The 27,785-nt window shown below is 36.8% G+C and overlaps 1 protein-coding gene, 1 long non-coding RNA gene and 1 other non-coding gene across 5 annotated transcripts; 1 reads left to right on the top strand and 2 right to left on the bottom strand.

Moving 5' to 3' along the window:
• The first annotated feature begins 445 nt into the window (after positions 1-445).
• GlcAT-P (Glucuronyltransferase P) lies at positions 446-27,770 on the top strand. 3 transcript variants are annotated; one of them, XM_070214580.1, is made up of 8 exons: positions 446-753; positions 18,476-18,509; positions 18,660-19,262; positions 20,229-20,711; positions 23,591-23,777; positions 23,900-24,057; positions 25,352-25,642; positions 26,196-27,770. In XM_070214580.1, the coding sequence occupies exons 3-8, from the start codon at positions 19,071-19,073 to the stop codon at positions 26,307-26,309; spliced, it is 1,425 nt and encodes a 474-aa protein (XP_070070681.1). In that variant the 5' UTR covers positions 446-753; positions 18,476-18,509; positions 18,660-19,070; the 3' UTR covers positions 26,310-27,770. The 3 variants fall into 3 exon arrangements, with proteins under 3 accessions (XP_070070681.1, XP_044251778.1, XP_044251779.1); XM_044395843.2 differs by having other exon boundaries at positions 18,476-18,503; XM_044395844.2 differs by lacking the exon at positions 20,229-20,711 and having other exon boundaries at positions 471-753; positions 18,476-18,503.
• Positions 6,649-11,626, bottom strand: LOC138913043 (uncharacterized). Its single transcript, XR_011418619.1, has 3 exons — positions 11,084-11,626; positions 10,872-11,029; positions 6,649-7,053 (listed from the first exon to the last, which is right to left on the bottom strand). It is a non-coding gene; the product is annotated as an uncharacterized lncRNA (long non-coding RNA).
• Positions 16,850-16,921, bottom strand: TRNAD-GUC (transfer RNA aspartic acid (anticodon GUC)). The gene has a single exon. It is a non-coding gene; the product is annotated as a tRNA-Asp (tRNA).
• Positions 27,771-27,785: the final 15 nt, after the last annotated feature.

The raw sequence follows: 27,785 nt of genomic DNA on the forward strand, positions 1-27,785 counted from the left end.
TATTTTGAACCAATTTTGATTTTGCAGACTTATTGTGCGGGTGTGCGGTAAATTTACAGTTAGTTGCGCAAAGTGCGTGTTTAAAAATAGCAAAAACAAGACGCTGGAGGAGAAACCCGAAATAAATATGGAGAGGAATAAATGAATGGCAAAGAGAAATGCAAATTTATCGGGTCGGTCAATTTAAAAAGCCGCATCCTGGAAAAGTGTCAGTGTTGTTGTGTGGCGCGCGTGTGTGTGTGTCTGTGAAATAAACAAAAAGGCGAAAGTTTACGCGCTCTTCCTCTCTCTTTCTCTCTGAGACGCCCTCTCTTTCGCTCTCTCTGTCTCTCTCACGGGACGAATTTCCTTCGATTTTTCTTCCGCCTGCTTTTCCTGTTTCATTTCCCTACATTTTTTTTATTACATGAGTGTGTGTGTGTGCCATCTCACACCTTCTGTTTTTGTTGTTGTTGTCGCTTTTAGCCTCTCCTGTTGGCCAAGTTTCAATTTTTGTTGCCTGGCAACCGTTAAAAAAAACAACAGCAACAAAAACAACAAACGCAGGCCAAGGGACATTTTCATTTTTGAAAACATTTGCTCTCTTAAAAATAAAAAGGAAGAAATCCAGAGCCAGACAGTCTGGAAAATCCATACAAACACAAATTTCGCCGGCACTAAAAACCGAAAGTGGCTGTATCCTCGATTTTGATGAGCAGCCAACAGAGATTTCCGGTATCCAGCCAAATGGCGAGGTGGAGTTCCACGCTCCAGGTGAGTGCAAGTGCTATATTCGTACCACCCCGTTTTGATATCACCGCACACGGCGAAAAAACACTTCCTCTTTGTGTCCCACACTTTCTAAATTTACTCTTTTATCTTAATGTTATCAGAACCTAAGACGAAAGTTAACATCAAGTGAAATGCGCATAAGGAAATGAAATTCAAAACACTATCACCAGAAATATTTCGGAAAAACCCTTTTAATTACATGATTGATGGGGACTTAAAGTTTTCCATTGCAACTTATCTTGAACATTTCCTCGCTAGTTCTCTCGTCTTAATGGTAGGCTATATTTAGCCATACTAGATAGCGTATTGAATTTTTAAACTTTTTTTTTTATTATTATTAGTTTAAAAAATGATTTTAGAAAACATTTATAAATTATTTTACGACACACCCTTTGAATTTTTTCTTTTTTAAGTTAGTGCTACAAGAACGAAAACAAAAGTTAATTTGAAATGAAATGCTCATGTGGAAATGTTCTAAGCACTATCTAAAAAAACATGTTTTAGGAAAACCTTTTAACTACATGATTAATTGGACTTAAATCTAACAATGAATTTGTTACCTAATATTATAATATTTGATTTAAAGACTTAACAAACTTAATGTTTTAATTTTTTATTTTAATTGAGGAAATTTTAATACATTCATATAATGGTAAAAAAGTTTTTCACAATGTATACCACTACCTTAAATATCGTATTGCTAAGTTGATTTTTTTTTGTGTAGCTAAGTTCGCATGTGTGTTCCGATTGCTTGGTATTTTCTATTAGCGGGTGCTGGATTTTCCTTCATCGTCGCCGTGAGCAGCTGCTAATGGCTTGTGAAAAAAGTAAACGAAACTGAGCGAAAGGGGCTTAGAAGGAGGTGGGAAAGTTGGGGGAGTTTGGAGGGCGTAGGGGCCTCATAGGGAATAGGGAAAATGGCTAAGCATGTGTGAAACTTCCTCACAATGGGAAAACATATGGTGGCAAGTTCAGTGCTTAAAGTCCGGGAACGCAAGTTACCACACTTGATTTTATAGCCCATCAATTTCTTGTACACTTGAGTGCTGGGCATTTAAATTATGTTCTCAGATCTTTTGGATTCGATTTAATTCAAAAAGTCCTCAGGATCATCTGTTATTATTTTAAAATATGTTGTTGATTTCTAAAAGCCTGTTTATTTTAGGTTTTCGCCATGTGTCAAGAATCTAGATTTTTTTATTACATTTTTAGGGTTGACAAAGTTTTTAATTTCTTTTAATGGAAACGTAGAAAAACATATGCTGCAAATATTTAAAATTTTGTAAGTATTTTTAGCAGGTCTATTAAGTTTTGACCGACTGATATACATATTTCCATATTTATTTCCGTTCGTTATACGAACCCCTAATGAACCTTAGCTTCAATTTTATTACTAAACAAAATAAGCTGCTGGCCTCTCATCAGTTTGATGACCCAAGCCGAGAATCTGTCGTTCAAAATGTCGTTGCCTTCGGGAGGGGAGCTCTTTATGGGACCAGGGCCTTAAATCAAATTTACATCCCAGCAATCATCGTAAAAGAAAGCAGCTGAGCTGGCCCGAGGCAGGTGGACAAATGTGCACCTCCTTGGTGGAGAGGTTTCCTCGTAGACACATATGCAAATGATGGCCCAGTGCCCCTTTCTCCACTCCCATGTGCGTGCGTGCGAAATCTGCGAGCTGAGGCAAAATGATTAACAAAGGCTCCCTGAGGTGCGGCAACAAGGAAGGTGGTACAAGAAGTGGGCGGGGATTTGTACTAGCCGAGCACTGGAAATATAAGACTTGAAGTTTATTAAAAATATTCAGAGTTTCCATTATATTTAAAAGAAAAATTATTTGCAAGGCATGACAAAGCTAAAATTTATAAGGAAGTCCTTGTAGCACCAGGAAATAAAAAAGAAATAAAATTAAAATTAAAATTAAAGCCTTACAGAATCAAAATTGATCTAATATTTCTGTAATATTTTTTACACATATTTAAATATAATACATTTTAAACGGATATTACTATAAATTATTGAAATCGACCTGTTTATAAATGATTATAAACTATAGTTTATTATTTTAAGTTGGAATATTACAATTTTATTTTTTCCTTGGTGTACTCATATGAGGAATTACATCCATCGTCAGTGACACGGACACCGACTGAGACAGATCCTGGGGAAGAGGCTCGCCCCCTCGGGACAGGCGCAGTGCGGTTGTCAAAACAGGGCCCAGCCCGATGCCCACTGCCCTAATGGCAGACCGACCCCCCTTCACTCTTCTCGCCCGCCTCTGTGCTGGTTAATGACATTTGAGCGAGGAGCGGGAGCGGGAGCGGGCCAAAGGATCCCCGCCGGGGACTCAGGCCGAGCGAGTAATTTGTGTCACGTTTTAATTTTTGACGCCGCAAAGGACGTTCAAGTGTCTCCCCTCGTGATTATGACAATTAGGATTGCGTTGGAATCCTTCTCGGTTATTTTGTTTCGCGTATTTAAAAAGGTTTATTGTGTAAGCCTCGCCGAGGGAGCCTTTGTCCAACTTATGTTTGTGCCCCATTAAAGTGAGTTTCATGGGGAGTCTGCAGCTGGGAATTAAAAATAATTACTTTTAAGCCATAACGCCATATGGTAGTTTCAATTAGTAAATTGTGTTGTTGTAAACGCTATTTTCTAAATCTTCTAATAGAATAATTTATTAAATTGTATATTCCTTGTTTGCTTATTCAAATTTGTGGAAGAAACAATTAATAAAAATTAAATAGATTTAACTATGACTAATGGCACAGATTAAATGATTTACTCTGTGAAAATAACAGAGTTAGGTTTTTGTAAAAACAGTACAATTTTTCGCCGGGCAGAGGATATTTGAAATCCATTTAAATTGAATCAAAGCTGTTTTGACATAAAATTCATTGACTTTTATCCTCTATCAGTCGATTGGATAACTATTTTATCAACTGAACCAATTTGCATAAAAATATTTTAAAATATGCCATCGCAGTAATTGGATAGACTTGCATATCAATCAATTTGTCGCTTAATTGCCATTTTAATATTAATTCTGTGCCGTGGACGTCGAGTCTTTGACTCAAAGCGCCGCAAAGTCGGCTGAAATGCGTCAGTGGAAAGTCCGCAGTCATTAGCCGTGATTTCTCTTCAGTTTTCCTCTCCTGAAACGCACTTCAAAAAAGAAAATCCTTCCCTCAGCGGGCTGTCAAATGGCTGGTCCTTTTGCCTTGGAAGCTGACAGGCAGCTTAAAAAGTGGCAAAAAAAAAGTCAAGCTCGGATCGCAAAAATGACCGAGCGAAAGGGACCTAAGTGTAAACGTGAAATAAAGCCTTGAAACATTTCGTTTCGTTTTCCAAATCCTCGAGAACCTGGTAGTCTCTTGGCGACGTATGCAGACGATACTGCCTTTATCTGCAACTCAGCATGCCGTATCGAAGCGTCCCGAATGACACAAAACTTCCTAGATCTGTATAGCGAATGGACGACCAGATGGAATATTGCTATAAACGGAAGCAAGTCCCAGCATTGCAACTTCACGCTAAGAAGTAAAATCCTTCCCAGGGTCAATTTCCAGGACACAGTCATCCCGCAATCCCCCCAGGCCCAGTATTTGGGATTGATCTTGGACAAGCGTCTTACGTGGAGGCAGCACATAACCAAAGTCGCAGCCACTTGTCGTGCCAAGCTTCGAAAGCTGAACTGGATGCTTAGAGGAAGAAGTACGCTCAGCCTCAGTAACAAGATGTTGCTTTTCAAGTCTATCGTTGTCCCATCGCTCACTTACTGCATTCAAATATGGGGCACTGCTTCGGATTCCAACATCCTGAGGATACAAAGAATGCAAAACAAAGCTCTGCGCACGATAGCAAATGCACCGTGGTACGTGCGAAATGAGGTCCTAGCCAGCGACCTGCACATTCCTTCAGTGAGAGAGCAAATCAACATGCACTCAAGCCGCTACAACGAACGACTACTAGCCCACTCCAATCAATTAGCTGCATCCTTGGCAAACCCAACCACAAGAAGAAGGCTGAAGCGTCGACACCCTGGTGATCTCTGGACAAGAGGACGCCATCAAACCCGCGTCCTGAGACAGTAATGTAGAACTGTCAATGTTATAAAATTGTTCTTTCCACACTCATGTTATGTTTCCAGTTATTTGTTTCTATGTTCTAAATTATGCGTTTTATAACCATTAAGTTGGTTGATCAACGCTGTAAATAAAAATATGCTATATAAAAAAAAAAAAAAAAAAAAAAAAGCGGGCTCACCCCCGAAATTCGCGAAAAAATTATCCTCGATGGAACGCGATTTCTTAAGAATTTACGTGCAAAAAGAATTTGGCGGTCGGCCATGGTTCTCTTGTAATTGAATTTCAAAGTTCCCGGGTTTGCTATAAAAAACAAGGGTGCTTTTCTCATATTTTCAATCAAAGTAATTAAGTTTTAATGAGTTCCTATAAAATTAATATATTGTTTAAATGAGTTCCTATAAAATTATTTAATTGTTTAAATGAGTTCCTATAAAAAAAATGTAGAATTTTTTTAAATTAAAAGTTTTAATGAACACTTTTCCGCACCACCATTGAGGTAAAGTTCCAGGTTTTTTCATTAATAACCTTTTATGGCCTAGATATCTCTCTGCTGAAGTATTCCCGAATAGGAAGTATTTGAAAGAAGTGCGTTTAAAAAAGAAATTTAAAAAAAGACTGCGCCGCAAGCAAAAAAATTTAAGAAAAAATCGCGCGATTTTTTCTTAAATTTTTTTGCCTGCGGCGCAGTTTTTTTTTTCAATAATAAGCTAGTAGTTTTAGCTGAATTAGGGTTGGTGTGTCGCTCAGAAAATACAAATTCAATCCTTAAGTTTAGTTTTGGGTGGAAAAGACTAAAAGAAAGGTTAAAACATATAATCCTCCTTGGACCGCGATTTCTTCTGATTATCATAATAAAAATACACATGTGGTCATCCATGGTTATGAGAGTTCTTAAGAACTCGCTGTCCATCGAGGATCATTTTTACGCGGTTGTGAGGACTAGTTCCCTATAATACCAATTACTGAGATGTTTGGAATTTTAAATTAGTCTTATTTTGACAAAAAAGGAAAAGGGTACATATATACATATATGATTTTTATAGCAAACGTTAGAAAAGCATACTTGTTTTTTATAGCAAACCCGGGAACTTTGAAATTCAATTACAAGAGAACCATGGCCGACCGCCGAATTCTTTTTGCACGTAAATTCTTAAGAAATCGCGTTCCATCGAGGATAATTTTTTCGCGAATTTCGGGGATGAGCCCGCTAATGTATAGTATTACCAAAGTTCGTTATCAAATTTCCAACCTAAGACTAAAACTCACTTAAATCACTTAAATCCTAATTTCCTGCATCGAAAGACAATTTTCATTTTCCAGTTCGAAATTCAATTGAGTTTAAGTGGTATTTCCTAACCAGTTACCGCCATCTTGATTGAGAACCCCTTGGAAATGTCATAGGCATGGCTTGCATTTTCCTATCCTCCTGTCTTTCCCTTATTCCCTATCCGTTTCCATCGCCTCGGATCCTTAGCTTTTTGCCACAGGCCTAGAGGAAACCAACAACTGCGTAAACAGAAGAGGACAGGAGCGACAAGAAGCGGACAGGACATTAACAAGAGGAGCGCGGGGAGGGTGGTGGGGCGGCGAAAGGACTTCACTTCAGTCAATTTGACAAACATGACACAGAAACGAAAACGAGAACGCCTCACGGCCCACTGCCTTTTGCACTGAACAAAATTAATTAATATGAGCTATGCAAAATTCCGATGTGTTGTAATTCAGTATTGCTGAAGAGATATCGAAATGGTATTTTAAAATATTACAAAAAAAGGGAAATGGTTGCATTTAATGAAAATAAAAGATTTATAAACATTGTTATTAATTAATTAATAAGTTATTAATAGTAATAATAATTTTTCCATTACAGTTTTTTAATTATACTTCAACTGTTTCGCTTTTCAATTAGTAGATCCTCTTAGAAGCTTGTTAAGAGCTTTAAACTTTTTTAAGTAGTAAGTAAGTACAAGAAGACAGAAGAAAATGTTCCAGATTTTATACAAGTTTTTCTCCCTGTTTCGCCGGTGACTGGCAATTTGGCGAAGCAGTTGCTCTTCAGACGCTGCTGCAAGGCATCTTCCTTGGGGGAGCGAGTGGGACAGCCAGCAGACAGAGATGGCAATTAAATTTTTAAAATGCCATTTCAAAAGCAATTTCGAACGGCAAAGCAAATTAAAAATGCCAACTGTGCGTGCTGGAAAATAGAAAACAGAAAACAGAGCGTGAAAAAAGGAGCTTCATGGGGAAGGGGGGAAGGAGGAGGACCTGCAGGACACCAAGGACAGCGGCAATATTTTCGCAAATAAACGTAAATTGAATTTGCGGCCAAGAATGGCAAGTTTTGTGCGGCCGACCATTACAAAATCACCCAAAAGAGAAACAAACTGAAAAGAAAGTTTTTACAAGCTTAAAAGTTTCTGCACTCAGAAAAAAAATCGCCCTGAATTTTAGAAAATCGCCATACTTTTTAAGCCAAAGGCAGCTCGCCTTGCCTTTTAGAAAAAATATTTCTAAAAATTAGAAAAAAAATTTCTAAAATTTAGGGTTAGTTTTTGCAAAATTGAATAAGAAGAAGAAAAAAAAAATCGGGAAATCGGGAGTTATGCCGACTCCACCCCTCTGTCGGTGTGGGGTGTTGTCGTTGGGGTTCTCGTTTCTCAACTTATTTATCTCTCCTCTATTTAAGCACATGGATGACGTCACGATGCTTGTACACAAGCACACTTTTAATCTTAAATTGTAACTGAAATAATAACTGAAATTATTATATTATTTATTAATGATAAACATAAAAATCAAATAACTTACTATCTTGAGAAAAACATTTGGGTCGCTCGCGGGATTCGAACCCCTTACCTCACAGTTTGCAGTCAAACACTCTACTAGCTGCGCCAGGGAAGCATCACGAGAGGCGCTGTACAAAGTACATTCTCATTCTGTTCTCTTGGTTTCTAGGTTTATACTCTTATTTATCCATTATGTGTGTGTTAGCTTGCCTAAATCCTTATTTGTATTAAAGTATACATTTTAATTCGCAAAAAAAAAAAAACAAGACGCAAAAAATGTCCACCTTGACGTGGGATCGAACACACGCTTCCGAATATAAGCGTAGAAAACAAATAATCCGCTCACATTAGACCCCTAGGCTACCGATTGGGCCAATTTCCTAAAATGTAAGGCAATTTTTTCTTAGTTTGAAAGAAAATTTTCTGAATAACAGAAAATTTTTCTAAAAGTGAATAACAAGAGGAGTTGATCTAATCAGGGTAAGTTTTTCTTATTATTTAGAAAAATATTTCTGAAAAATAGAAATATTTTCTGAATTTCAAGGCGATTTTCAAAGTATGGCGATTTTCTAAAATTTAGGGCGATTTTTTTTCTGAGTGTGTGTGTATGTCCTTTTTTTGTGTGTCATCATCGGGGAAATCCGGCGCCAAGTGCCGGCGCCTCTGCGGCTACTTTTTCTTTTCAGCCAACTCATGTGATTTCCCCCTGTTTTCCGCATTTTCCCCATTTCCCTGTTTGCCATCCTGAAATGCGCTTTTTCCTCTGTTTTGCTTGCCATTTTCGCAGCTCAGCTGTTGTCGCTGCTTTCCGCCCCCTGGAAAATGCAATTTTCACTGGCCCCCTTGAACCCGTTCTCGTTTGAAGTTTTATTGGGCCCGTGCCCGTGCCCGCATAGCCATTTCTCACATTGTTTTCTGGCCCTTCCCTGTAATTTAATTGGCAATTTGGACGGTTTTTCACTTTCCTCCTCCCTTGGCCAAAAGCCATGAACTTCGTCCAAGTCTGGCGCAATCTCAATTTGACCAAAACCGAATGAAAACAATGTTTTTATTCGTTTTCCCCTCAGCGATTTGAGCAAGGATGAGATCTTTTGTAAACTCAATTTGATTATGCACTGGACACATCCCAGATTGCCAGCCATATATTTTCCCTTGGCCAGCTCCTCTTTCAAAGGAGAAAGCTACAAAAAGGAGATAACTGGCTCTTTTTGCCAGGTAATGGAAGACAAATATGAGAATGTTTGATTTAGTGCAGATTCTTTCATACTAGGCGAGATGTGTATGAAAATTACTGAGATAGTAATTTCTATTTAACGAAATCACAACAGAATTTAAAACTTGTCTCTGGAACTTAAAATTTAGTCATAAAATACATTTTTTATGTTTTTTAAATAAAATAGTTCACACAATCTGGTACTTCCTGCTCCCAAAGCGGTCGATAAGTGCTAGTAAGATACAGAAATAATGTACTTTGGTATACTGATAAAGAATATTCGTAAACAATTTTAGAATTATTATATTTCGACTTATTCTTTATTGCTGGCAACAAATAAGGTCAAAAAAGCATGTTAACTTAGATAAATATGATTAAAGTTAATTAGCTTTATCAGAAATACGATTTTCCTCGCCACATTTCCTGCATTTTTCTAATGGACAGTGATTGATGGCAAACTTCTCTACAAATCACACTAAAAAATGTTAGCGATTCACTTTCTTCTTTACTGAAACCTAAACGGAATATCAAAATCAAAAAGTAAATAAGAATAATGATTTCATATTTATTTATAAAACTCAACTTAACCCACGATATAAATATGGTTATCAGCTAAATTCCGAGCTCATTTTCGTTCTGTAGAAAAATCCGAAAGTACTTCAGTATATAATTTGAGTGTATTCATTTAAAAAGAAATGTTTTCGTTTTCAAGAAGTGCTATTTTTATAATTATAATTCTAAAAAATATTGTGTAGAGACTAAATCAACTGCGGGAAACCATCTGTGTCTTTTTGGGGAAGGTCAGTTATTGAGTTAGACTGAAACAAGTTAATTATGCATAAAAAAACGTAAAATGAGAAAACTGGCAATAAACCATTAATCATTAAATAATATCAAGTATAGGTAAATATTATAACAAGAAAAGAAAAATAACTAAAATATTAATATGATGCAACACAAAGTAGAACCTAAAAACCGACTTATATTTATGAGTAAGCGTACTTATAAGTAAAAAAGGCATTAATTGTATTTATTTGATACATAAACAGCACGTATTGGGGTTACAATCACCACTATGGATTCTATAAATTGAGTTTTAATGAAATATAAATGCTTTCTCGTGATTTTCCTCCATAAAATCAAACTCACAAACTGATTACTAATTGCCAAGAGACTCGACCTCTTGGCTGTTTAAAAAACAGAATTAGCTTGGGCCCTAATGACTTCCACTTCCCTTAAGGGTTTTTTCAGGCGATAAAGAAAACCGACTGTGTTTTAACATGCTAAAAATGAAAAATGTTCTACTGATTATAACTTTCAAATAGTTTACCCCGCTACTCATTGGTGCCTAGCCCCAAACAAAGGAATTCTTTGGTGGCAAACTTTTACCTAATTTATAAACTGTTGCGCCCTCGAATATAAAAGAAAGAGGCGCACCCAAGTTCACGCAACAGTTTTCCTAATTCCCAACTCACCCACCCACTCATTGACTTCGATTGATGACGCTAAGGATTGATGAGGATTCGAAGCCTTGTGTGGGCCTAGAATTTTGGGATATCATTTAAACCAGACAAAACGGGCTGTTTACAGTGGAATGCCATTAAAAAAAAATTAGATAAAGGCTTCGAAAACTTTGTGTAGCTGTAGATAGCTTGTCTATAAATAGGTTCTTTAGTTTGCCATATTTAATTCATGCAAGCAGACTGTTTACAATGGCTTCTATAGTCATATCATGTGTTGATTGAAGTGAAAATATTTATCCGGATATTAATAAAAACTAGCAGATGCTATTGATTTTGCAAATAAATGATAACTTAACTGTGTGCAAAATATTTACTCTGTTAGTAAGTGGGCTAGATAATATACACAGGGGATTCAAAAGATATCAGTATATATAAAAAAGATTTAATAATTTTTAAAAGGAACATGGTAAATATGATTAGTTAAAAAAATTACACAATATCCCTTCTTCGCTCCACTGTGTCCCCCATTGGCATTAGCCTAATAGCTTACCCATTTCCAATGCGAACCCAACCCAAATATGCCTGGTGTCGACCCATTAGTCGCAGCACACTAATTTGTTGTCATAAATTTTATGGATCTGCTGTAAAGTTGATTTTATATGGCGCACAATATCCCCTTTATTCGCACAATGTTCCGACAAATTGGATCTGGATATATACATAGATGGTTAGGTGGCAGATATGAGTTGATAAATGCCCTACTGTTTGACTCTTTTATGGTTACAAATCTCTGCCATAACGTGTGACATATAGAAAAGTTATTTATCAATTTGCTGGCCTATTTGCAAACGAAGCTTATCTAAAAAGGTTTCTGTTTTCAGTTCAGTTTATCGAAATTACTGTAGGAACCAACACATATTTCTTTTGAAGTTCAAAGTGACTTTTTAAATTAGTGTACTGATTATTTTGTCTACTCAAAATAAAGAAAATATTTAACAATAATAGTAATATTTCGCAACCAATGTGTTAATTTTCATGTTATATTAAGCGTGAGCAATGCATTTTACACATGTTAACCGTAACTAATTAAATAGATTGCCCGTGAAATGCGTTGTATACATACATGTTTAAAGCCCATTAAATCAACAACTGAAGAGCATTCTTTTATTGTGTTGGTTTAGTGAGCTTTAAAATCGATGAAAATATAAGATAAGAAATTTGTTTGAATGTTGACTGGGTAAAATCGTCTCTTGTAAAATGGAGAGTTTTAAGTTTCTTAAAACACATGAAACCCTTAACTATTTGACTTAATATTGAAGTTCGCAGGGCTCCAATTCGAATGCACATGCTATGCATCAATATTGATGGATTATATGCAAGCACTTACTTTCCCACTTCATCAAGCACGAACTGCAGGCAACTCCAAAAAATATTAGGAAGCACCGGAGCGCGACTCTTAAGAATTTGCGGCACGTTTCCATTGATTGCGTTCGAGTGCTGCCACCAAACCGGATATAAATGACTCTATGCACTATAACTCACATGACCAAAAAGGCATTCAGATAGCGCCTCCACCATCCTGCCTCCGGTCGAGAAATGTTCGTTAATCCATTAAATTTGAAATATGCTTTTGCGGGTGGCCGTTGGGCGGGGGGAAATCCTTCGGTGGCTGGGCTCTGGATCCTGGATATCCCGCTCACACTTAGATAAATGCCATGTGCTTGGGTAACGCCGATGTGTCAAAACCGGGTTCAAGCTCCTCGAAAGCTGCCAACACAAATCAAAATGCAAAGAACTTGCATTCACCTCTGCCATTTCGAGGCGCAAATATCGCTACTTTGAGAAAACTTGCACTTTGTTTTATCAGAAGTTCTAGGGCCGTAAAAGTGACTAAAACAGCTATATTTCATTTAAATAAATATGAATTTGTTTTACAAAAGGCGGGGGTTGAAAGAACTTTACTATTGTGATTAGACCTCACGTCTGTTACTCGACTATTTAAATTTTATAATTTTCTTTAACCCAATTGGAATAAAATAGAAATGTAGTTCCGTGCAGCTGTTCAAATTAAAAAAAAACTGCGCCCATAATACCAATGAGAAAAAATTAAAAAAGAGCTTGAAAAAATATTGAATTTAACATTCCAAACAAAACGGTGTGAATAGCTGGTCAGTCAACACGGCTCCACAATGCACTTGCCCCTGGTATTATGCAATTGTTTTTGCCACAACCAAACACACACACACACACCAACACAATGATGCAAGAAGAGAAATGGCGATGCCGGCGTCATTTTGATGGCTCTCCACAGTGGGACATTTCATTTGACGCTTATGGCCGAAATAAACTGAAATTGAATGGCACGAGAAGGAAAATAGAAATAAAGGAGAGGCACTGGCATTTTCAAATAACTCCAAATGCGTGTCCTTGCCGCAAAACGACTAGTGGTTAAACATTCAAAAAGCACTTTGAATTCCGCCACGCCACAAAAATTCGTTGATGGTTGTTCGTAGCCTGTTTTCACTTTAATTATTCAAAGTAGTTTGGGATGTTGCAACCGTATATTTTTAAAGAAGTGTATTTTTTATTTACCTTTTCAAATAGAATGAGAAACTTTTTTTTCTTTTTAAAGCCATTGTTTTTTTTAAATTTTATTTTCAAAGGCTATCTTGTAAACGTGACCATAATGTTGTTTTTGTTTGCCATCTTAAATACATCTTTATTTTAATGAATCTGCTTTTCAACTCGTTGGATTTATAACTTTAAAAAGGCAAACTGTTTATAACGACTGAGAACATGTTTATCAACATTTTCTGCCATAATTCAGGGTGGATGAGGAGGAGCTGACAACGATACGTGACAAATGGCAGCATCTTTAATTCAGCCGTTACATAAAAAAGAAAATATTGTGATATTGCACTCTGACATTTGTGCCCCATCGTGCTGGAGGCGCCCACTGTGCCGCCCACTGTGCGTGGCGTGAATGGATGAGTGGGCGTGTGGGTGTGTGGGTGTTTGCGTCCATTCAAGGACAGGGCCTGGCACCGCTCTCGAATGGCATCCGGGTGCTCGAGAGCCTGCACTCATAGAAATTTTTACCCTAAATCGCCCTAAAAAACTGACTTTTCGCCCGTGGATTTAGAAAATCGCCCATAAATCGTATCCGCTGGCGATTCGCCCGTGTATTTAGAAAAATTTTCTAAAAAATCCCGATGGAAATTTGGTTTAATTTAGGGTGATTTTTCTTGAAATAAGAAATATTTTCCTGTTTTTAGGGTGATTTGCCCTAATTTTAAGGTGTATTTTTCTAAAATTAAGGGCGAATTTCCTGTTTTTATAGGCGAATGCCCTAAAAAATTAGACAAATTAAAAAAAATCGTGTTTGAGCATGCTTAACTGAATTTGGGAAGCATGTTTTTTTTTTTAATCGTCTATATTCTGGGAACTGGGACTGCTTTAATTAAACAACACCGGCGGAGGACACCGTTTCATATTATTGTATTGGTGTGTAGCTTATATGGGAGCCGCGTTAAGAGGGGGGCCCGATCTATACAGCACAGCCGTTAGAACTGAAAAATCATGTTTGTAAATGAATAAGGGAAATAAATATGAGGAGAAAAAACAACTTACTTTTTTTGGTCATTGCGAGAATCGAACCCACGACCTCTCGGTTTAGAGTCTAACGTCCTACCGCTGCACCACAGACCCCTCGCGCAAGACGACGAACAAACTCGACACACATCTTATTTTCTTGAGGTCTACGTTATAATATGACTAAAGGCAACTAAACCGTATATTTTTTTTCCTGACGACTGTGACAATTAGTCCCGTTTTCTTGCCCGCAACACAAAGTATGCTTTTAACTCAGAACTCCCATACATTTTTAAGGTTTAAAGACTACTTTAATTTAAAATTCGGACGAAAAAATGTCCTCAGTATTATAATGTTTACAAAAAAAAAAAAAACATAAAAATCAAGTTGAATCACACAGGGTTCGAACCCACAACCCCACGACCTTAGTCCTCATATAGCAAAGTTGAAAGCGCAAGTGATTAGACCGCTGCGCTACCGAATTTCACACTTTTGGAGTGATTTTTAAGGCGAATCGCATTGTATTTAGAAAAATTTTAGAAAAAAAATTAGGGCAATTCGCCGTTGGATTTAGAAAAGGTCAAAACGAAGCAAATCGAAAAAAATCGCCCTAAATATTAGAAAAGTAGAAAAATTAACCCTAAAAATATTTTTTTATGGTCACCTGCCTTGAATTTATGGCAAATTTGTCGTGAAAATAGAAAATTTTTCTCAGTTCAAGGGCGAAAATTTTTTTAGGGCGATTTTCTAAAATGTAGAAAATTATTTTTATGAGTGTGGTGTTCGGTGCAGCTCCTCGACGCCGCTCTCCATAACCCTGGCAATGGCAGAGGGTTCCACTTCCACTCTGGCGGCGACCCGCTCGTAACTTCCAACCCCGCCTCCATTTTCCGGGTTTTCCTCTGTCAGCACTTGGCACCCACTTGTGTGGTATTTTGTTTTTTCTCATCACTACCCACCCACCAACGCTACACGGAAAATATTTATATTAATTTCTGAAGCGGTCAGTTTTAAAATCTGCCACAATTGATAATATTATTTTACTTTATGCCATTATCCTAATTGAGAATTGAATATTTGTAAATTTATGTGTTTTTTACATCTACACTCAGAAAAAAAATCGCCCTAAATTTTAGAAAATCGCCATACTTTGAAAATCGCCTTGAAATTCAGAAAATATTTCTATTTTTCAGAAATATTTTTCTAAATAATAAGAAAAACTTACCCTGATTAGATCAACTCCTCTTGTTATTCACTTTTAGAAAAATTTTCTGTTATTCAGAAAATTTTCTTTCAAACTAAGAAAAAATTGCCTTACATTTTAGGAAATTGGCCCAATCGGTAGCCTAGGGGTCTAATGTGAGCGGATTATTTGTTTTCTACGCTTATATTCGGAAGCGTGTGTTCGATCCCACGTCAAGGTGGACATTTTTTGCGTCTTGTTTTTTTTTTTTTGCGAATTAAAATGTATACTTTAATACAAATAAGGATTTAGGCAAGCTAACACACACATAATGGATAAATAAGAGTATAAACCTAGAAACCAAGAGAACAGAATGAGAATGTACTTTGTACAGCGCCTCTCGTGATGCTTCCCTGGCGCAGCTAGTAGAGTGTTTGACTGCAAACTGTGAGGTAAGGGGTTCGAATCCCGCGAGCGACCCAAATGTTTTTCTCAAGATAGTAAGTTATTTGATTTTTATGTTTATCATTAATAAATAATATAATAATTTCAGTTATTATTTCAGTTACAATTTAAGATTAAAAGTGTGCTTGTGTACAAGCATCGTGACGTCATCCATGTGCTTAAATAGAGGAGAGATAAATAAGTTGAGAAACGAGAACCCCAACGACAACACCCCACACCGACAGAGGGGTGGAGTCGGCATAACTCCCGATTTCCCGATTTTTTTTTTCTTCTTCTTATTCAATTTTGCAAAAACTAACCCTAAATTTTAGAAATTTTTTTTCTAATTTTTAGAAATATTTTTTCTAAAAGGCAAGGCGAGCTGCCTTTGGCTTAAAAAGTATGGCGATTTTCTAAAATTCAGGGCGATTTTTTTTCTGAGTGTACCAATTTCTTTTTTTGCTAAAGTATTCAATCTAATACAACTTATATCCGAAGTTATTAATTTAAATAATTATATTATTTTATAATCGAAAAGAAAATATTTTTGAAAATGTTTTTAAATCATTTTTTCCAAAACATGTTGTAAAAAAAGTTGTTAACTTTATTATTAGTTTAATTCTCCATTACAATACGTTAAATGCTGTGATTACAATAACCTTTTATACATGCTGAATATGAATTTTCTTGATGATTTGGGACAGTGCACCCAGCCATGCCCATTTGATGGGCCTCCCGTCTGACTGGGCTACATATATTTCCAGTTGTTTCCTTTTTCGTTGCGGCTTTATTTGTTGGCCTCGGTGTGCTGGAATTGTCATGTAAATGGGTTAAGTTCTGACATTAAATTGTTCTCGCCCAGATTTTTCATTTGTGCTCTTGCTTTGACGTTTGGCCAAAATGATTTCCCATTTCCGGGCGACCGGCCACAGTTCATGATCCTGCCTCTGCATCCTGCTCCGCCGCTCGGCTATCCAGTTTATTCATTAAAACCAAAGCCGAGCAATGTCTGAAAACTCTGCCAACGGGCATAAAGAGATTTGCAGTATTTGTTAATAATTGCATTTTGTGCTTTGGTCTGCTTTGGTCAGGCCTTTGGGCGAGGCATTTAAATTTATTAAAATTGCTTGCCAGATAGCAGAGCCATTGAAAAGCTACCATAATACAATTTTCTCGAATATGAATTCGTAAAATACTTGCTGCCAGTGAAGTGATATTTAATTAGCAATTTTTCTTTTGATACACAAGTTGAACGGAAAATAGATTTAAAAAAAATATAAAAATAATATTTTCTAAAAAGAAAAAAACATCTCCCCGACGGGGAATTGAACCCCGGTCTCCCGCGTGACAGGCGGGGATACTAACCACTATACTATCGAGGATGTTGAAAATTGAATCAAATATTCATTTGTCGAACAGTTCTCGAAAGTTTATTTTTAAAATGTCAACACAAATTTATTACAGCTTATTTCTAGCCCACTAATGGTTCAGCATAGCGATGATAAGAACTTCTATAAACATATCTTGCGTTATTAATCACATAACTAAGACCAACATGGCACTTAATTTATCTCATAATATCTTTGTGAAACTAAAAATGGTAACAGATCTACAATCATGCACTTACGTGTTGTATAAATATCTATAGATAAAAACAACAGATGTCACGATTGACAGACGGTTCTTGATAATTTAACGTATCTTATCTGGTATGATGTTTCTATTTATATTATACCCTGTGGTAATATGAATAATATGATAAATGTAATTAATTTCCACCTAATGTGGGATTTTAAATATTATTCATCCCGTCCAAAAATGGTTAGCAACAGAGTTAGCAAAATGACTTCCGTAACCGCGGGTGCACTTTAATTGCATGCGGATTGAATCGAATACAAAACAGAGCCGAGAACAAAACCAAATTAAACTAAAGCGAAGAACAAAACGGCGCCCAACTTTGTTGAAATCATGCAAAGCGCAGCACATTTCAAATTGGCCATTGAACTTTCATATCAAAACAGCGGCAGCACCGGCGAAAATGGTTTTAAAAACGCTTAAACACGCGAGACCCAACAGCCGCGCCCCATCATAATTGGAAAAGTCTGTAAGAATCGCCAGTACCACAGGCGTATACGTAATATGTACGTGTACATATACATGGGTAAATGCATGTGCTTGGGTCTGGGGAAGAACAACTTCCGCTACCAGCTGATAGACCCCTTTCCCTTGTTCTTATTTCCCCAGGCAGTTGTTAACAACTTTGCGCAAATTACAATGGAAGAGTGGAAAGTGTAGTCGACGCGGTTAGGAGGTCGTTGCTTTAAGCACAAGTGATTAGCCGAACTGCATCGGGCAATCCAACCTATTAAAATAACGCATTAAAGAAATGTATAACACAGATAGCTTTAACAGATAAAAGACATCTTAAATACTTACATGTAAAAGCAAATAGGTAAATTCATTAAACCGCCACTTCCTTTTAAAAATTAAGTATTTTAATTAATTTGAATAGTTTTAATTAATAACTACTATTCAATTAACACGAACCCTATCACAATAAGGCATCATTTATTTCCGAGCCTTTATATTATTATTACAATTTGACAATATAATGCGTAATGGCTTAAAATAATTTTTAAATGGCCCCAACTAAACCTTCCCTAACATTCTTATCAAACATACTTAATGCTACATAATTCGTAAATTGCATTATTTTTTATAAAAAATATTTTATCAAAAAATATTCCGTTGAGTCAAGCTATATTATGAATGTAAGATATATTTATTTGTCTTCTTGCTTGGTCTATTGATAAACTTTTTAAAAGGGAAAAACCCCGACCATTTGATATACATTTAAAAAAAATATTTATTTTTAAATATTTGGTAATTTTAGTAACCACACTAATTTCTTATTTGTTTTCCTACATTCTTTTCAGGTTTCCGATGCCCCGAATAGTATAAACTGTAAGTGTAAGTTTTACTATCAACTAAAATATGGGCACACAATGAGCCATCCATTCACCAAACTGATATGCCAGCCTAGTATATAAACTTATATGGATACATAGAAGCAGCAAGTGCGATAAAACGAGAATAAACATAATAACCATACCATTTCAGAGCTCGTTGCGTACCGAGATACACGCCCTATCGTCGGCCGTCCCGCCCCTCGCCTCCGTCCCGCCCCTTCCGCTCGGCCCTGCGTGAAAATCAGAAGCAAATCAGAATGCCAGTAAATGGAATGAAATAAAACAAATCAAAACCGCAAAGGCAGCGAAACAGCAGAGTTGACAAAAAAGACCAGAGCAAAATAAAAAATAAAATTCGAAAGCGAACGAATGAAATCAACAAACCAACGTAGAGCAACGCGGCCAGCACGAAAGAAATCACCACTTGCAACAGCAGCAGCAGCCACACATATTGCAAGTGAATCAGCAACAGCAACACATATTGCACGTGCAATAGCAACACATATTGCAAGTGCAACAGCAGTTCGAAAAGTCCGGGATATTCCCAGATCTTTCTATCAACATGAAGGGCAACTACACAAATCTGAACATGTACAGTGGAATTAATACGAGTGGCAACGGCACCGGCAAAATGTCGCTGGGCAAATCCATTAAAATGTACCTGACCATTTTCATTCTGACCACCTGCATCTACATGGCCCTCTATCAGTACCACATATCCCGAGAACCCTTCGCCGCCGGTGAAGTTGTAAAGGTAAGTACACTGGGAGAAAACTCCAAATGGGATCTTAAAATATATAAGAAAACATTTTGTGATACAAAATTATTGAATAAAATTCTTTGATGGTGGCATTTTAGCATGATTTTACAAATAATAGTAAGAGTATTGCTAGCTAAAACTTGGATATCCAAAAGAACTGTTTAGAAGGATAAGTTTTTTATTTTAATATTAATACTTGTTGATTAATCCCTAAACTTTTTTTAACGCACCCTATTCTTCTAAATAACATATTGCACTACATGCATCATAATTTATCTTCCACTGTACTGGTGTCAAAGGTAATTGCCTAATATAATAATCTTATCAGACCTGGGCAATGCTAATATCTGGAGTAATCTAAATGAAAGGAAAGTTTTTGGCCTTCCCTGACCTATAATAAATAATAGTTCATTAATATCGAATTCCTCAATGCCAAGTAAACTATTTATTATCTATTTATGATTAGTTAGGTAGAACATAGAGCACGAAAATCGTGGGAACAGCTAATGTTTTCTTTGCTGTAAAGTAACAAAAGAACGTGAACTACGAAGTGTTATCCATTATGATAGCATTTATTTGTCATATTTCGGAGAAACTAAGAGCGTTATAACGAAAAAGGGGAAACAATAAAAACAAGTACATCTGTACAGTTTATGTACCATGTGTTACTTGCTTTTGGCTGCAATAAAAAGTAGATAGCAGCATAAACAGCTAAAAGCACGGAATAATAAAGCAGGTGCCTAATTATGGTGTTAAACTGAGAGTGATGATTAGAGTTATACGTGCTTAGAAATAAAACAAACAAAATATGGCATCCCGAGCTCACCTAACAATAACCATTACTACTAAAACATTAGAATTTAACTAGAATTATATACTATTGTAATGTTTTCTATGTGTTCTTGTTCTATTTCCTCTGAACCCCCCTTTAATAACCCCTTCATTGCCCACTAACTTTAGCATCAAGAGAAATCATCGTCATATATCGCCTCATATTTGTGGTCACCCATTTCCCTGCTAATGGCGAATAGTTCCTCGAACACAATTAACCAGTCCCTAACAACAAGCACAACAACAACAGCTCCACCACAAACGACAACAACAACAGCATCCACGGGCACAGTGGGTCAAAAGCTGGGTGGTGCATCCTCAGCCTCCATTCGCATGGTTTCATTAGCGGCCACCATACCCACATTTATGTCTTCTGCATCGCAACTAAGATCAGGATCGGTGGGTGGTCATCGAAAGACTGCAGGCATTAAGACAAGCTCCACAACCACAACTACAACAACAACAACAGTAGCCACCGCCAGTGGGGTGGCAGCAACAACAACAACAACAGCCAAAACAAGCGCCAAAACATCCGCAGCGGCCACGCCCACTGCCTCCCACACGGAAAACGCCCATAAGACTCGACCAACATTCGTTGCCGCATCCGTGCCCGTAAATATTTTGAAATAATCATAATCCTAGCCGAGCACCTCACCCCCTTTCCTGAAGTACACTGGGAAAAAATTATACTAAAGTTCAAAACGTAATTTCATGAAAAAAACTTAAAATATATTTTAAATTACATTTTAAACGCAATTTATAAATTTACCAACCAAAAAACTGAAAAAAAAGGTTTAAAATTTTAAAAACCCTATTTCAAAAGTATTTTTTTTTAAGTAAATTTAAATTATTGAGGGTTAATAATGTAAAAATATAGATTTCTTGATTTTAGCTATACATTTTTCTCTCAGTGTCCTCAAGTTCACAGCACCCACAACTAACCAACCAAACTTATTACACTCTTGCTTCTCCCGCATTTCCCTTATTCCGTTTTAATCTTCGGAAGTGCATTTCGAGCTTATCTGCATATTATTTTCACTTGTCGTGTGCATGTCTGTAGCAAGTGTTTGTGTGTTGTCCAATGTTTGTGCGTCTGGCTGCTTGTCATTATTCGATAACTGAATGTCGCACTTGTTGCCCTATCAATATACTCTCTGCAAACCTTCTGGTTGGCTCACTTATCGCTTTTCTTCACCCCTTTTTTTAATTTTCCTAATTGCCATGTGCTACTCGCAAGTGCATTGCACGCTAGTCATTAATGTAGTAAACAGAACGATCCTGGACGGCTTGGAAAAGTACCTAAAATTTAAATATACTTAAATTAAATATTAAAAATTTTAAATATCGGATAATATAAAATTTACCTCGCATATTTGTGAAAAATTAATTAATATATTATAATTTTCAACAAAAATACATCTTAAGCAGCATTTTTTTAACAAAAAGTTAGTATAAAATAAATTCTAAAGGTGATGGAAAGCTCACATATATTTTTGTGGAAATTGTAACAAGGATGAAATTACTTGAGGGCCTACATTTTTACTTTTCTGGCTTAAAACGGACCAACATAAATTCGGCAATTATTTAAATTAAGCAGAAACCAAAGCAAACAAGGTGACAAATGTGTTCTACATTTACTTTACCAACTTCTAATTATGGTCTCATTAAAGCCCTAAATGGGAATATATTACCAACCAACTTCGCAATGCAAACAGCACAAAGCGACGCTGACCTGCACAAATGGCGCTGTTTATCTAACCAACTTTTGTTGGCCACCATGTGCAAATTGGTTGCCGGCTATCTGTATCACGATTTCTGGGTTAATCACATGCATTATATTAACCAACAAGCTTCACTAACTGAGGGCGTGCCACTGCAACTGGTGGCAAACAAATAGGTTCTCCATTCACCATTTGGCATGAGCCTAATTTGAAAATTGCTCCGGTGCGCAACACACGAACAAAACCAAAAAACCAAAACCGCATCCAACTGCAACTGACAAAAAAATATGGAAAAATTACTAGCATTGAAAGCGACCACTGAAAAGGGGTGGTTTCTGATCTAGATTCCAGATTTATGCAAAACACAAAATGCAAGCCAATTGAAAAGATTCACGCGCATTTGTTGGTTTCTCTCATTTAGTAGTTGCATCAACCAGCAGCGATTCCAATGCCCTGCGCTCAATGTCAACGGTCAAGCTCATTAATTTAAGAGGTGTACTGGGAATTCAGCATTCAATATAAAGAATATATATTTTTAAACTATGTAGGATCTTAAGGGAAACCTTAAATTATTTTATAAAGAACTCTAGCATTAAAGATAGCTTCTCTGAATTTATTTTCTAAAACTACCTGGAGATTTAATGGTTCCTATATGTATGCTATAATTTAATAATAAAAGGTTACTATACTTAGTAACTTTATTAACTCTACAATCCTATTCTAGAATATTTAAGGAATCATTTCAATGATCTTTCGACTTATATTGTGAAAATTAGGCGATGAGGAGGAGATCTGTTAAATAAAATCAGCTGATATCATGAAAACTAAGCTACTTTGCATGCCATCCCCACCCCTATCTCTTTACATTTGAATATCTGAGTTTATTTTGCAAAACTACATTAGAATGCATTTTTTATTTTCCACCCCCTTGCATGCGGTGGGTGTGGATGAATGGGGAGGTGGATGTGGGTGCATGTGTGTCAACAATGGACAATTTGCAAAGTGAGTGCGCCAGTTTATTTATTTTCAACGTCAGTCGTTCAATGGGCCACGAGTTCACAGGCACAGCATATCTAGAACGGGTGTTTAATACAAGTGCAGAGTAGAGTGCACTCTACAAAAAAAAATTAAATAAATAAATGTAATTTTTATTAAATTTAGATTTGATCAAAAGATTGGAAAGTGGATAGGAACAATGCACAAAAATCATAAGAATTTTATCGGATTTCAGATTATTCATTTACTAGTTTTTTTAGGGTGCTCGATTTTTTATTTAAAAAATATTTCCATAAATGTTTAAACGAAAAAATTATTTTTTTAAATTGTTAAAATGAAGTACGTTTAAAATACTGTAATACAATTATGATATTATCCTTAAAAAACGATTAATTTAAGGAAAATCTTAATGGAAACATTATTCAATTTTGCCCAGTGCATTTGACTAGTGAAAAGCGACCCATATTGCCTCACCAGAGCCTAGGCAAACAGACTTACGGCAATGGGCGGATGTGGCTCGCTCGCTTTCGCCTAGTCAAGTCATTGGGCTGTAAATTAATTTGCATAATTGCTCATAAAAAGAAGCTCACGCCGCATTACGCACCACCCACTGGCACCTAACAAGGCACTCAGCCACCTAGTACCCAACCACCCAGACTACCCATCCAAACCAGTCCAAGTGCAGTGCACACATACGCCCCGTAGTACAATACACAGCGTTAGATAACCCAATGACACTCAACTCAACTCAACTTAAATCAACTCGACCCACAGCCGCCCCTGTACATAATCACGCCCACCTACCGACGACCCGAGCAGCTGGCGGAGCTCACCCGGCTGGGATACACCCTGAAGCACGTGGTGAATCTGCTCTGGCTGGTCATCGAGGACGCCAACAAGACGAATCCGCTGGTGGGCCACGTTTTGGACCGGATCGGAGTGCCCTACGAGTACATGGTGGGTGAGTATCGGTTCCGTGTGCCGTGTCATGTCCGGGACACATTCAAGTGATATTTACGAGTCACTACATCGCACCTATTTCCATTTCCTCCGCCCATTTCCATTTCCCCTGCCATCATGTAGCACCCATGCCCGAGAAGTACAAGCAGACGAAGCGGGCCAAGCCGCGCGGCGTCTCCAATCGGAATCGGGGCCTCGAGTATCTGCGCCAACATGCCACCGAGGGAGTGCTCTACTTTGCCGACGACGACAACACCTACGACATTAGCATATTCGAGCAGGTAGGCAGGAGCAGAAGGAGCAGCAGGTGGGCGGGTAACTTAACCCTTGACCCACCCAGTACATAGAACACAATTTACACGAATTGGGGGTTAAAAGATGTCAATTTGGATGATAAATTGGAATAAATAACCAATTGAAATTAAATTTAACTTGGTTCCGCTGGAAAATATATCAGGAATGTAATTTAATTCGAAATCATTTTAAAAGAAATTAAATATAGGGGAGAGGTCTGTAAGTTGAGACGGTCTGTAAGTTGAGACACTCAATTTTCTCAAAACTTTTCCACTAAAAAATTTTTTTTTATTTTTTTTTTGTAGTCCTTTTTAGTGACAAAACTTTTGGGGAAAACATTATAAGCCAGGCTCTAGCCAGATTTAAGCTGTGAGAGTCGTGTACCATTTTGCACCAAAAAAGTTTTTGTCTACTTTTTTCAAAATTCCATTTAAAATTAATAACGTCCTTAAATTAACTTGGTAAGAGATTTAAAACATTAGTATATTAACTGTTAACTAATTAAAAAAAGAATCAGCTTAATGTGACAGTCAGAACAAAAGTTATTAATTTTTTCCCGAAACATCCCATTTTGTGTAAGTTGAGACACCCGTTTTTCATAGAAAAAGGCCTTAGGCCAACAGAGGTCGCTTTCTGCCTAGCACATTTCTTTGATATTAGGGGAAAAGTGAATGTTCAAAGAGCCTTTTGATTTTAATTGTTATTTGGTCGAAGTTCTTAAAAAATGAATGGGGAATAATTTAGAACGAACTAAAATTGATTAAATTAACATAAATAAATAGTTCCTTATAGTTTAGAGTACTTTTTGTGTGAGTATTATTGACTTTAAAAAGTGGCTCAACCTACAGACCTCTTTTTCAAATTGTCATTTTTTGGCACTTTTCAAAAAAAATTATTTTTTAGTTTTCCCAAGGGGAAAAAAATTTTTTTGTTGCTTTATTTTACAGCTAAAAGACTAAGCTTTCGATCGGTACCTAACACGTGAAGTTTCAAAAGCGAATGTCCAAATGGGAGACTAAAAACAAAAGGTGGCTCAACCTACAGACCTCTCCCCTATGCAAACCTTTAATATAAAGATAGGTACATATTTAATTTTGCACTATCCCCAAAATAAAAGATCTTTGATTTGATAATATCTATATTATTATATTTAGTTACCTCAAAAGATTTCTATCCGCAACTTTATTATTTGCATAATTTATAACCCAAAGACTAGAAAATCTACTTAAAAGTTTCATAACAATCTTTAATTTAAAATATTTTTATTTTCCCTGTATGTAGATGCGCTACATATCCAAAGTAGCCATGTGGCCCGTTGGCCTGGTGACCAAGACCGGCGTAAGCAGTCCCATAATTAAGGACGGCAAATTGGTGGGCTTTTACGATGGCTGGATCGGAGGTCGCAAATATCCCGTGGATATGGCCGGATTCGCAGTGAGCGTCAAGTTCCTGAAGGAGCGACCCAATGCACAGATGCCCTTTAAGCCGGGATACGAGGAGGACGGCTTCCTTCGCAGCCTGGCGCCACTGGACAGTACGGAAATCGAGTTCCTGGCCGACGAGTGCCGTGATGTGAGTGATTCCATTAAATAATTATTTAATTACAATTATAATTGTAGATATAAGTACCTATATTTTATCATTGTGTTTTAAATAAAGCTAAAGTGAAGTAGTTCATGTTTTTCTAATTATGTATTTATCACAGAAAAGTTTAAAAGTAAACATTTTCTCAAAAAAAAAACAACAATTTAAATTTAAAAATTCTACTGAAATATACACTCCTCATAATCGGTGGTGACACAGTACATACCTAAAAGTTGTTGTTTTAAAAAAAAAAAGTTTTATCCTAAATACATCACAATTTATCACAAAAATATTAAATTTAAAACACTTTAAAGAAAAAATTGAGCTTCCATGGAAAAACTATTAGCATTTTCGGATGTGACACATTTTTCCTAAAGAAATTTTTGTGTGATTTCTGAGTTTCTACTACTTTATTAATCGTACAATAAATGAAAAGTAAATTTTTCTTCTTAAAAAAATAAATCTAAGTACAAATAAAATATTAAAATTATTCTGCAAACTATTTCTTATAAATCTTACAACATTATTTGCTGTTCCACAGATCCTCACGTGGCACACGCAGACGAAGAAGAACGCCCCCGCTCAGGCGCTGAACAGGACGCACTACAAGAGCACGAACCTGGAGCACATTGACAAGTTGCTGGTGCGCCCATAGGGATATTGACTGTAGTTAGCTAGTTAGGCTTAGCTAGGAGCCCACTCGCTCCCATTTTGACCGTGGCTCTGACGGGTTGTACAGGTACAACTCGGCGCCCGGAGAAACCAATCAGAATTGATCAGATCATTAGTCGGTGTACATTACTACCATAATCATACGAGTAGTTAGGCTCTAAGCGCACACACCTCTATGATAATTGAACGCACCGTAGGCTTTGTTTGACCCCCTACACGTAATCGTAACCATACACATACCTAATCATACCTTAAGTAACGTATTGTATCATATCTCAGCGTCCACGACTATTTTGTAAATAATCGCAATGCTTAAATTAAGCTTAAATTTGTTTACGCTCTAAGTTGAAACGGATTTATCACCCAGCAACGAATTGGATAAGATGTTCCTAGACCAAAGAAAAAAGCCCCCAAGGTTCTTCATTCCCGTGGGAAAATCCAATTGCCTGCGACAGCCAGGACCTCCAACTGCCGTCCGTGGGATTCGTGCGAGGTCAAGGCCTGAACACCACATCAGCAATCAATTAGGGCAAGGTGTCAACGAAACTTATTTCCCCGAATTCTCCTGAAACCGGGGCGAGCGCTTCAATAATTCATGCCGACATATGGATGGATGTTCGAGGCGAGTGGCACAGATAACTCGTGCATGGTCGAGCCTCCTTCCCCAGAGAATCCAAATCGCGTGCTTCACTAAAATTGCACGAAACAGAAGAAAAAAATTGGACACGAGCAGGACGAAGGGAGACACAGTTTAAACATTGTAATGGGTCCTGCTAATGGGACTGAATGGCTCAAAAGTTTGGCAAAATCAATTTCATTCTAAACGCCGCACGATATTTTGTTGAACGAGAAGACAACTCTTTGTATGCCTAAGATATGCGTTTTTTTTTCGTCCGTAACGGGTTTCCAAAGCAACACTTTTTCACTACTTATAAGTACGCTAAGTTAAGTTTATGAAGAAATTTATATTCAAGTTATGAACTGCACTGAAATCGCCTACATGTAAATAATAATCACCAGATATTCTAACCAAATTTTTACACGTCCCGCAAAAGCAGGGAGAAGCGCAGGGATGGGAGGAAACTTTGACAAATGGTATTACGAAATTTATACAATTTATACAATTGAATATGGAATACGATAAGCCGCAAAGCATTAGTTAGGTACTTACAAAATCTTACAAAAATAAATAACAACGGAGTCTTGATGAGAACTCAAACTCTCAAGAAGATCCACTAAAACTTTTTCAAGAATATCTCAAAATGTTTCAATGAATACTAAAGATACAGAAATACGTCTAACACTATTCTCTTATTCAAGTAAACTACAACATACAATGTTTAAACCTGACAGGACTTATAGCAAGGAACTTCAATCATTTTTAACAAAATACAAATACCTTTCAATAAATTGATAAACTTTTCTTAAGCATTTTCAAAAGTAATCACTGGATGGTTTT

The sequence above is a fragment of the Drosophila takahashii genome, chromosome 3L, assembly GCF_030179915.1.
Source record: "Drosophila takahashii strain IR98-3 E-12201 chromosome 3L, DtakHiC1v2, whole genome shotgun sequence".
In the NCBI taxonomy this organism is placed as follows: domain Eukaryota; kingdom Metazoa; phylum Arthropoda; class Insecta; order Diptera; family Drosophilidae; genus Drosophila; species Drosophila takahashii.

Coding starts and splice junctions, on each gene's coding strand:
- GlcAT-P (XM_070214580.1), top strand. CDS start 19,071: ATGAAGGGCAACTACACAAATCTGAACATGTACAGTGGAATTAATACG. Junction 19,263..20,228: donor CCGCCGGTGAAGTTGTAAAG/GTAAGTACACTG, acceptor CACTAACTTTAG/CATCAAGAGAAATCATCGTC. Junction 23,778..23,899: donor GCCCTACGAGTACATGGTGG/GTGAGTATCGGT, acceptor GCCATCATGTAG/CACCCATGCCCGAGAAGTAC.